This window comes from Leucopleurus acutus, assembly GCF_964270905.1.
Source record: "Leucopleurus acutus genome assembly, chromosome: 2".
In the NCBI taxonomy this organism is placed as follows: Eukaryota; Metazoa; Chordata; class Mammalia; order Artiodactyla; family Delphinidae; genus Leucopleurus; species Leucopleurus acutus.
The window spans coordinates 28510444-28522801 of NC_139143.1; the positions used below are offsets into that span (position 1 = coordinate 28510444).

Below are 12358 nucleotides of genomic sequence, written 5' to 3' on the forward strand. Positions count from 1 at the left end.
GCTGATACTTACCAAAGGGGACAATTTTCGTCTTCTTGGACATACCTCACTTTCCTTAGTTGCTTGTTGGCATAGCAAAGCTTTGAGTTGATTAACTATGGAGCAAAAGCGATGGGTTTATTCACCTTATTTTAGATCCATGGTTTATTACCACCCATCTATCCATCCATCGATCTAACAAATATTGTTTAAATATGTATTATGCACCACAAAATGTGCTACTGACTGGGGACACAAAGACAAACAAGAAAACTTCTACCACTTAAGAGCTAAGAATCTTGCTTGTGAGCAAGAGGGATATAACTAACAGATATAAAACTATATAATAAGTTCTAGGTAGACCTAGAGCTATGCATAGTGCTATGAAGAGGAAGCACATAATTGTTTTCACAGAGAAGACAATACGGTGAAGGATAAACAGGAGATTACCGAGCAGAAAAGGGTGAGAAAAAATCCAGTTAGAATGCGTGGCTCATGCAAAGCACAGAAGCATGGCCATAGGTTGGTATGATTAGAACATGGCTTGAAAGATAGACAGTTGAAAGGAAAACAGAAAAATGAGGCTAGAGAGGCAGCTTGGATTCATCTTAAGGAAATACTGCTACGACATCCTATAGGCATTGAGAAGTCAAAGAAAAAAAAATAAGCAAGGGAATTAGATTAGCTGATTTGTGTTTCTCGACTAAAATCCTAGCAGTAAAGGATAGACTGGAGTCATTACTGTACAGAGTTTAAAGAATTCACTGTGTGTCATTCAGGTCAGGACTGACGTTCACACTCACCAGCATGGCTGTGTTGCAGTTCATGCCAGGCATTCCCAGCATCCTCATTTCCTACACTGGTACTAAAAGAAGGATCTATTACGTCTTCTCCAATAGTGACATCACCTTCTCTCAGGGCACATTTCAATTGGTGAATGCTTCTACTGGCATGTTCTGTAACAACATGATGAAAATCAGGGCCAGTGAAATCTCGGCGACCAAAGGTACACTGACTCAAGAAGACAATTTCTAAAGGAAAAGCAATCATTTCTGATACTTCATGGGGAAAAAAGCATAGTTTTGTTTCTAGCTTGCTGAGGAACATGCCAGAGGAAGTAAGAGATTAAGTTCATGGGTTAGAAGTTAGACTTGATGATCTCTAAGGTCCCTGACACCTCAGTGATTGATATTCACTATATATAGCTCTATTGCTGAGGAGGACTGAATGGGAGAGCTTCTCCCCCCTCCATTCCTCCAAACAACAGCCTCACAGGGAAAGCACCATCCTAACCCCTCAATGCCTAAGACTCCCCTACCCCTTCTGGAGAGGGGTGGGTGGGCAAAACTGGCAAAAGGGACACCACCACACCAAGTTCCTGCCCAAGGAGGCCTCCTTGTCCCTGTAGGCCAGATGTCCCTCTAGCAGCAAGAGACATATGACTACCTGGCCTAGTTTTGATCAAGATTTGAACAGCTGACGCGCTTATAGCGGCAGCTTCTCTAGTATAGTCGTACTTACGTACTGCTGGCTGACTACATCTTACATGGAAATTCTTGGTTAGTGTACCTGACTACCCCTAGAATTGAAGCTTAAACTCACTAGCACATACTTAACATAAATAGTCTAAAATGAAGTATTTTAAGGTATATTATTCTAGTAGTTCATCTCTAAAAATAGCCCCCAAAGGACCCAGCCTCACATCCTTGCCCTCTCCCAGGTTGAAACTCAGTGGGCCTGTAACCTGCACTAACCAAGAGAATGCAATGGAAGGCACACCACGCCAGACCAGTCACGTCTTTAAAACATCTGGTAGCTTCTGCTTCTACGTTCTCGGAACTCTGGTTTTTGTAAACCCCAAGCCAAACAAAGTAGGAAGTCTGGCTGCCTTGCTGGAGAGATTGTGAAGAGGCCATGTGGAAAGGAAAGCCCCTGAGACCACCACAGGGAGAAGGAGAGAAGCCCAGCCCCACTAACAGCCCGGTGGTCTCCTGATGACTCCAGCGCCAGAGGCCATCCACCTACAATGGCATGAAAGAGACCCAAAAACTGCCCAGCTTGAGTCCAATTAACCCACAGATCTGTGAGAGATACAACAAATGCTTTTCTTTGTTGCTTTCTGCCATCAAGCTTTAGAGTGTCTTGTTAAGCAGCAATAGATAACTGAAATAATTATTCTGTGAAATATCTACCCAAAAACATCTTCAGCAAAGGATCGAAGTCTTACATTAATAACAGAACTATACTAATATAGTAATATTATACTGTACTATATGTTAATACTATACTATAATAATATACTAATGACACTGGTGATGACATTACTAATAATTCTACCCCATTTTATGGATATTTTACATGTATGACAACTGGAGAACCAGGCAATCAATTGGTAATTTCATTAATTAAAGTCCAGTTACTTCTTCAGGTTTAAACTTGTTATTTCTGCTAATCCCTTATGATTAAATTCCCCAGTTCCAATCTAGAAAACATTAACTATAACAAAAAAATGTTCCTTGTACATTAGAGCTGAAACCCAGATTTCACTCATCATTTTCAAATTTTGACATCTGTATTTGAAAGTTATTTTTAATTCATAAATTTACCAAATATTTACATATATCTAACATAGAAATTTATGTTAGAAAAAGATGAATTCCCATGCAAGTTCATGTATAGCTATTATCTATTTCATATGGATTCTATCTAAATAATTCTTAAGATTTTCAGAGGAGATCTTTTTTTTGCGGTACGCGGGCCTCTCACTGCTGTGGCCTCTCCCGCTGCGGTGCACAGGCTCCGAACGCGCAGGCTCAGCGGCCATGGCTCACGGGCCCAGCCGCTCTGCGGCATATGGGATCTTCCCGGACCAGGGCATGAACCCGTGTCCCCTGCATCGGCAGGCAGACTCTCAACCACTGCGCCACCAGGGAAGCCCAGAGGAGATCTTTTTCTAAGTAAAAACTTTCCCTAATTCAGAGCAACACATAACAATGATGCCAATGAAGTGAACACATAACAATGATGCCAATGAAGTTCTCTCTTTCTTCTGACCAAGGCCCTTCCTTGACAATTATATCTATTTCGTCTTGTGTACTCAGGAGAAAAAGCTCCTATTCCTTGTTACCTACATGGGAACCCTAAAAAAGCTATAAAACAGCTATCTTTTCATTACCAATCATGGATGGAAATATATTTATAAACATATATTCTACAGGACCTTGAAACATAGATTATACTTCCTCCAGGCTCATTAATTTAAGTTTGAAACCAGAAAAAAATAACCATAACTTAATAGAAAAAAATATTCTCTATCTTACAAAATCTCTAATATAGGTTCTCTACTTACAGCAACTCATTTTCTACCTTGATTAAACTAAAGAAAACAGGTCTTTTAGGTCAGGGTTCAACAGTGAAATTCTACTACTAACTACACAAGAGACCCAGGGAATTTACCACTACAATTTTCTCCACGTCAATCCTGTTTCCACGCAGACCTTTCTCTGACTGGAATTTGGAATTGATAACTAACCAAGCCTGGTCTCCTTTTACTCCTCATAGTTTAAAAAGTCCAGATAAGATGCATTCCTGGTTTTAGTAAAATGAGAAGCAGCAAAAACAGTTTTTCAATAACTCAGTATTTTCTAAAGAGACTTGTTAAAAAGGAAAATCAAAGTGTTACTTGATAAGCAATTTAGTTCACATAGCATTAGACTTAATGCACTGAAATCTATGAATAAAGCACTTATCCTTACTGCATCCATTAAAAGGAAAGAGAGGGTTTGAATTACACTATAAGTGTGCTCTGTGGAGCCATCAAATGACTTCATCTATAAGACAAAGGATAATTATTTATTTATACCTAATCTGACTAAAAGCTAATAAGCGATATTAGGAAAAGGAAAGGAAATCTGAAAAAAATTGTGTAGTTGTAAATCCTTATAGGTAGACTTCTTTCATTAGCTTACAATGATGGCAGAGCTTTATGAGCGCATTTAATCCCTTTCCTAATATTGTTTAATCTTTTAGAATTTTTAACATTCAAAGACCATGTGTTAAATTGCACTATGAAAATAGTATTATGTGAAATAGTAATATATTGAACTCAACAACCATCCCAAAGAAAAGTGATTACACAAGGTTAGGGGTTTTTTGCAACGAGTGACTTTAGTTGTTAGTATCAGAGATGAAGACAAGGAATTTCTAAGAACTGTGTCTTAAAACTAAAACTAAGGAGGTAAGTGATATTTTAAAGTCATTTCAATACTACATTTCTAAACATGTTACATGTTTTTCAAATATATACATACTAACATAATTATACACTGCAACAGACAAACAGAATTAATCCTGAGGAATAACAACACTCAGATCTTTCAAGACAGACAAAACCGCACTTCTCTTCAACTGGAGCCACTGCAACTGAAGGCCCCATAATCCTTATTAAGAACACTGTTCCCCAGATGCAGTTATCTGCTGCTTTCATATAAGGAAACCAGATTAGACAGGAGGTTCCAGTTATGGTTTCCTATCCCACTGTTAATGGGCACAGCTTTATCTGTCTATAAATGAGAGATGGAAAGAATACTCATTTCCTCTTCTCTCCTGAGAGGACAGTAAGACATTTCACAATACATCCTGGTTTCTTCTCTCCAGCACCAACTATGGGCTGAATATAAACTTAATTACATTCTGCTAATTTTGGGGGGTTTTTGTTCTTCTTTCTCTAATGGCTTTAGGTGTAAGGTTAGGCTGTTTATTTGAGATTTTTCTTGTTTCTTAAGGTAGGATTGTATTGCTATAAACTTCCCTCTTAAAACTGCTTTTGCTGCATCCCATAGGTTTTGGGTTGTTTTGGGTTTTGTTTTCATTGTCATTTGTTTCTAGGTATTTTTGATTTCCTCTTTGATTTCTTCTAGTAGCGTATTGTTTAGCCTCCATGTGTTTGTATTTTTTACAGTTTTTTTTTCCTGTAATTGATATCTAGTCTCATAGCGTTGTGGTTGGAAAAGATACTTGATATGATTTAAATTTTCTTAAATTTACCAAGGCTTAATTTGTGACCCAAGATATGATCTATCCTGGAGAATGTTCCATGAGCACTTGAGAAGAAAGTACATTCTGTTGTTTTGGATGGAATGTCCTATAAACTACCAATGGCATTTTTCACAGAAGTAGAACAAAAAATTTCACAATTTGTATGGAAACATGAAAGACCCCGAAGAGCCAGAGCAATCTTGAGAAAGAAACACAGAGCTGGAGGAATCAGGCTCCCTGACTTCAGACTATGCTACAAAGCTACAGTAATCAAGACAGTATGGTACTGGCACAAAAACAGAAATATAGATCAATGGAACAGGATAGAAAGCCCAGAGATAAACCCACACACATATAGTCACCTTATTTTTGATAAAGGAGGCAAGAATATACAATGGAGAAAAGACAACCTCTCCAATAAGTGGCACTGGGAAAACTGGACAGCTACATGTAAAAGAATGAAATTAGAACACTCCCTAACACTGTATACAAAAATAAACTCAAAATGGATTAAAGACCTAAATGCAAGGCCAGACACTATAAAACTCTTAGAGGAAAACATAGGCAGAACACTCTATGACATAAATCACAGCAAGATCCTTTTTGACCCACCTCCTAGAGAAATGGAAATAAAAATAAACAAATGGGACCTAATGAAACCTAAAAGCTTTTGCACAGCAAAGGAAACCATAAACAAGACAAAAAGACAACCCCCAGAATGGGGGAAAATATTTGTAAATGAAGCAACTGACAAAGGATTAATCTCCAAAATATGCAAGCAGCTCATGCAGCTCAATATCAAAAAAACAACCCATCCAAAAATGGGCAGAAGACCTAAATAGACATTTCTCCAAAGAAGATATACAGATCGCCAACAAACACATGAAAGGATGCTCAACATCACTAGTCATTAGAGAAATGTAAATCAAAAATACAATGAGGTATCACCTCACACTGGTCAGAATGGCCATCATCAAAAAATTTACAAACAATAAATGCTGGAGAGGGTGTGGAGAAAAGGGAACCCTCTTGCACTGTTGGTGGGAATGTTAATTGATACAGCCAGTATGGAGAACAGTATGGATGTTCCTTAAAAAACTATAAATAGAACTACCATACGACCCAGCAATCTCACTACTGGGCATATACCCTGAGAAAACCATAATTCAAAAGGAGTCATGTATCACAATGTTCATTGCAGCTCTATTTACAATAACCAGGACATGGAAGCAAACTAAGTGTCCATCAACAGATGAATGGATAAAGAAGATGTGGCACATATATACAATGGAATATTACTCAGCCACAAAAAGAAACGAAATTGAGTTATTTGTAGTGAGGTGGATGGACCTAGAATCTGTCATACAGAGTGAAGTAAGTCAGAAAGAGAAAAACAAATACTGTATGCTAACACATATATATGGAATCTAAAAAAAAAAAAAGGTTCTGAAGAACCTAGGGGCAGGACAGGAATAAAGACACAGACATAGAGAATGGACTTGACATGGGGAGTGGAAAGGGTAAGCTGGGGCAAAGTGAGAGAGTGGCATATATACACTACCAAATGTAAAATAGATAGCTAGTGGGAAGCAGCCGCATAGCACAGGGAGATCAGCTCGGTGCTTTGTGACCACCTAGGGGGGTGGGATAGGGAGGGTGGGAGGGAGACGCAAGAGGGAAGGGATATGGTCATATATGTATACGTATAGCTGATTCACTTTGTTATACAGCAGAAACTAACACAACAATGTAAAGCAATAATACTCTAATAAAGATGTTAGGGAAGAAAAAAAACAGTGGCCGAGGGAAAAAGAGAAGAGGGTTTTTAATTAGAAAAATATGGATTCAGGGGGTGGGTGTGTGGGCAAGATGGACAAAGAGGGTCAAAAGGTACAAATTTCCAGTTATAAAATAAACTATGTCCTGGGATATAATGTGCAGCACGGTGACTATCATTAATAATACTGTGTTGTACATGTGAAGGGTAAATCTCAAATGTTCTCATCACAAGAAAAGCAATAATTAAAAAATTAAACTTAATTAAGAATACAAACACAAATACAACCTCTGAGTCCTACAGGATCATATGAACATAAATGTAAGTAAATACTATTTCTGCTGGTCCACTATCCAAATATCAATCAATACAATGAGCACTGAAAAGGTTATTAAGCTGTTGACTGCCGAGAAATTTAAGTCTGTTTTATTCATTTTTGTAATCCAGTTGCTCTAGTTTCTAACTCCTAGCTCAACACTGAGCCTCTCTTCATCAAGATGCTTTTGAACAAAAGGGAAATATGTCCCTGTCTAGGAAGGATCATCACTTATATACATACTGTGCATTACTGATGTCTACATTCTCCATCTGTACTGGGAGATGTGAACAAGAATTATCCTGCTGACAGGGAGGCGGAACCACACCCAGTGAAGTGCTAAGCTGTCTCTGAGAAAACATGCAATGAACCATATCTCCCTAGGCCGAGCATGAGACGAGCCACAGTTCTTAAAGCACACTTAGACGAGGACAGACAAGCAGAAAAATGAAACCATGGCAAGATAAGAGACACATGTGTCTGTCCACACTTGACTGGGCCTCAGGTAGTTCAGAAGATTGTTGTCACTGTTTACTAGGGAACTGACAGGTAGTATGACCAAGATATAAACAGCATAATCCAAAATCAGAGAAAAAGAGCTTTGTAAATGGCAATTATAATAATGAAAGAGATTAAAAGTAGTGTGCAGAAACTACAAAATCTCAAAAAAATACTATCATAAGACTCTAAAAGCTGAAAAATGTGAAAATGGTTGGTGCCAGGAGTGAAAGATAATCCGAACAAGAATGTAAACATCTTAAGAGAGCAGTGTCTAGAAGATCATTAATGATAGATGGATGCTGGCAAATCAAGATTGACAATATGCATTATGAGGGATACACCTGGTATTTTTTTGGCACCAACTGAGAGGACTTATGCACCTGTCACTTTCCTGATAAAGAAGTAATCCTAGCCAGACTGGCAGAACTTAGGTAAAATTATCAGCCAATACAATCTGTACCCTTAATTGTAATTATTCTCAAGTATGATTCTCACAAAGTAAATGTTATGAGCAATGCCTTGCTACTTCTAGATCATGGTTCTCAATCTTAGCACTATTGAAATTTGGACCTGATAATTCTTGACTGTAAGGTGATGTGTTGTGTTTGTATAGCAGCGTCCCTGGCCTCTACCCACTAGATGCCAGTAGACTCCTCCCTGCCAGTTGTGACAACCAAAACTGCCTCTGGACATTACCAGATGTTTCCTGGATGGAAAAAAAGTCACCCTGGTTGATAACTGCTGGTTTAGATTAATAAAACAAGGTAGCCCCTGTTCGGTTTTAAGGAGAGACTTCCCACATTGCTACATTGTAACTACAGGCACCTCCTGATGAAAAGTGGTCAGGATAGTGAGCCATCCTGCCACTGTGGTAGGCAGTGCACAACCCATGGCGATCACTACCATGAGGCAGTTCTGATCCAGGTATCTGGAGTTGTTATATCTACTGTAATTAAAAACTTGAAATTCATATTTAGTTTCATTTTGTTTCCAGGCCTAATACATGAAGCAATAGTTGTACTCTAAGGCCATATTTCAGAGCTACTTTAGGTGATCATTCCTTTAAATATTCCAGTGGGCTTTGATGAAGCTCTCCCATAATCAAGGTTGCTTTAGCAAGTACACAAGCGCATGTCAAGGTACTTTCCCTACCTTTTGATCCTCAAAGGAGTATCACTAAGTGAAAAGGTGGAAAACCTTAGCAAAAACTGGTGAAATGATCAGAGTTTAAGCCTTTTAAAAATCCCAAGAGTTAATATAATTATTCTCAGTATCTCAAAAGCTTGAGAACAACTTCATCTCTTTTTTCTGTCCAAACATGGCCAACATGTGAAAATGCCCTTACAATCTCATAACACTGAACCACTGTTTTGGTTCTACATTATTTCAGGATGACTATTTACTTGTAAAACACCCTTTTGGGGCTGCTAAATCCTGTCTTTTGCCTATTTTACCTCATTATTAGTAGGGAAGAAAAAATGGAATTCTACTAGCTTTTTGCTATTCTGGTAGAAGAAATGGTCATAAAAGTTAAAACTACTAAAAGCTATATAAGTATATAAAACAAAAAAGGAATATATGTAATTTAAATTTTATCAGCAAAAAAGTAAACTCAAATGTTTACAAACTTCATTTGCATTACCAATCCTTATTTATTAATAGCCAATAGTTCCATTTCTTTAATTTTTAGAAAAGAGAGATATGTTTCAGTCTACGCTAAAACACCAAAATAATTTTCGCATTTCATAATAAATGCTTCCAGAGACTTTATTACGTTGTTGCCTCAATGAGGTTGATAGTTAAACACAAAAGCAAACATTAGCTATAGAGAATATGTGTGTGTGCATAAATATATACTATATATGGCAAAGAATATTTTAAAATTTTAGAAAACATTTAAGAAAAGAAAAAACAAAAAGAAGAAGAAATACAAGTTTGATGAGTAAAACTGAGAAAAAGAGGAACTTTTACTTAAGTAGTTATACACAGGTTTTCTTAAGTCTGCCAAAGGTCCTGATGATATCACTTCTGGTTAATTCAGTGACCAAATTATTGACTAGTAAGATTAACACTGGCTTTCCACAGATGTGAGTCCTTCTGTGGAATGAAAAAAACACTTTGTATGAATTGGAAAGATGCTCTATATTTTACTTGTGTACAATTGGCCCATCAATTTTATCTTCAGTTTTATCAAACTAGATCAACTTACAAAGAAAAGGATCACTCCCCCCAATTTTATATTTTCTTCCCATATTCAACCTCTCACTTTCTATGAACCTAGTTCCTTACTTTCATTTGTATATGGAAGAAACAGAACCATTATCATTCATGTGTTCCAATCCAGTGTTGATAGAAGGGACATTACAGATCCAGGGGTCTGAGGTAGTTGCCTGAAGGCGAACCAAGCTCTCATGTGTTTTGCTTGACCCACACAGTATAGGACAAAGGGAAAAGAATAAGAGAAAGTGAAGTGAAAAAAGAGGGAGGGAGCAAGAAAGTACCTGGAATGTTTTTAGAAAAAGCATAAAATGCCCAGTTTGGCCAGAGCCTCACCATTCCCTAGTGTCTTCCACTGACTCCACCACATATTTTGTCATCTGCTTGACTCCTAAAGGCAATAATTCTCCACCTAGTCCACACTTTTCATATTCCAGATGAGGAAACAAGAATCCAAGAACAGTTTATTAACTTGCCTAAGGTAACATAGATGGTTATTAGAAAAGCAACAGTAAGAGTTGTAACTTGGATCCTAGTTCCACATTCTCTTCTTTGAATCTATCATAGTCTTCCACAAATTCAATCTAGAGCCTAAAACACCAAAATGTTGAAAGAAAAAGAAGGAATCAGCATATAAAATGTATATAGAAAGTGAATGATGTATTCCTGACTCGGTATAAGTTTGTTCCATTTCTTTATGCCCACCCAATCAAAGGTGGCCAGGAAGTTGGAGAATAGGTGAGTCATGTATACAGGTATAAAACTGTATCCATAGCTAACACTGCAGAAATAGACAAAACGTGATTCAGTTATTAAAGCTGGGACACTGAATTTCTAACAAGTTCTCTCCTTCTTTCTAACATCATATCCCTATATTCAAGTGTACAAAATTGAAAACAGCCTGAATTTCCTGTTATTCTGGTTTTCCTGACCCTTTCTTGGCTATAAATTAGTTTATTTTATACCTCATGACCTTGCACTATGATGTGTTGAATTTAAATTAGAGGAGGGGTAGTTGCTATTCTGCCCAGTTATCAACATAATTCTGTGCGTCTTGAATTTTAGATGCCGAAAGAGTGAATGAACACCTAACCATATTGCCAGAAGACCTTCCAAGTCACTTCTGGTTCTAGATTAAACTCTGTGACTCCCAGGATACCTGGTATGCCCACTTTATACCACATTGAAAACTTTCGGATCATCTACTATGTAGGAATAATATTACAGATCTGTGGGGCAATGAAGTTTTCTAGTTTTTCTGCCAGATCTCTTACTTTGAAGAAGTCTTTCAACCACTCCAATTCTTACAGTGGGGGAATAGACAATCCAAAGCAGGAGTTATCCTTAGAGGGTGACTACATCTGAAGGGCATCAGGGAAAGAATAAGAGGTGAGTGTAGAGCCTGCAGATGGGCTCTCTATTTCCATGGCTGCTCTAGGGTCATCAGACTCAAGGAGAGGCAAGAATTCCTCTTAAGTTTTAAAAGCAAGAAAGCAACATTGACTCTGCTTTTCACATCAGAACTTCAAATTCTGCATATACTATAATAGTACCAAAAATTATGTTTAAAGTAAAGAAATGAGGAAAAGTTATAAAAAAAATGAGAGACTATCATGGGAAAATTATAAAAGCATTTTGCATTTTAATATGCCCACTTCCTTGCTAAATACAACTGAAAGAATTAGTAATGATTACATGTACAGTTATTTAGAAACCAGAGGAATAACTTGTGAGGAAAGACCAAGAATACCTATTACCTCTTCTTTAAGCATGAACCAGACAAGCCATTTTGGGGAAGTAATGGTGGATAGACAAAACCCAAACAAAAGAACTTTAAATTGCATTTTATCTGGCTGCATAGTAACACAATTCTCAAGTTATTAGGCACAAAACGCTTAAAATAATGAAATTTCATATACAAAATAATGCCACCATACTGCGTTTATTCAGAAACACACATTTTGACGTTAAAGGGAATTATCCTATCTAAGAGTGGTAATTTATACGTGTGAAGTGAAGAACTTCTGATCGTGCTTCATTTCAATATTAGTTCTGTTTTGTTTCCTTCCATAAGCTATTATATAAACTAAATAAACCTGAAAATTAAAATGCTACTTAATAAACAATAAAATAAGTCCTGAAAACCCATGAAAAATTTCAAGTTTCATTTCTTGATTCATTGTTAAAACTATCACTAAAAATTAATAAAAAACAAACTAACTTTTTTCTCTGCTTTATTTGCTCTTGATTATAAATGTTTTCACTACTTTATATTGTTATAACACTAAATTTTAAATTTATTTTAAAATGAATTATCTTTGAATAAAAACTCTTCACTATAATTACTGAAAGCAGTATCGTGGGTATTAAATATAGTACTATAACATTAGTTTGAAATTAACTACTGCATCAAGTCTAATATTAAATAGCCTCTAATACTTAAGTAAAGATTCAAATTAAGGTTAAAGGAGGAGAAGCACTAGGAGAAACATAATGGAAAACAAGATTTTTTTACCGACCTCAAAAATTAA

General features: G+C 36.9%; 1 protein-coding gene across 6 annotated transcripts in view; it reads right to left on the bottom strand.

The window, feature by feature from the left end:
• SDCCAG8 (SHH signaling and ciliogenesis regulator SDCCAG8) overlaps positions 1 to 12358 on the bottom strand; it is a gene marked incomplete at its 3' end in the record, with an annotated part of 251152 nt that overhangs the window by 237023 nt on the left and 1771 nt on the right. For all 6 annotated transcript variants that reach the window (XM_082834464.1, XM_082834462.1, XM_082834463.1 and 3 more), the window contains exons 2-3: positions 783 to 935; positions 13 to 95 (exon numbers count right to left, since the gene is read on the bottom strand). In XM_082834464.1, coding sequence (XP_082690590.1) covers positions 13 to 95; positions 783 to 935 — 236 coding nt within the window. The remainder of the gene's footprint in view (positions 1 to 12; positions 96 to 782; positions 936 to 12358) is intronic.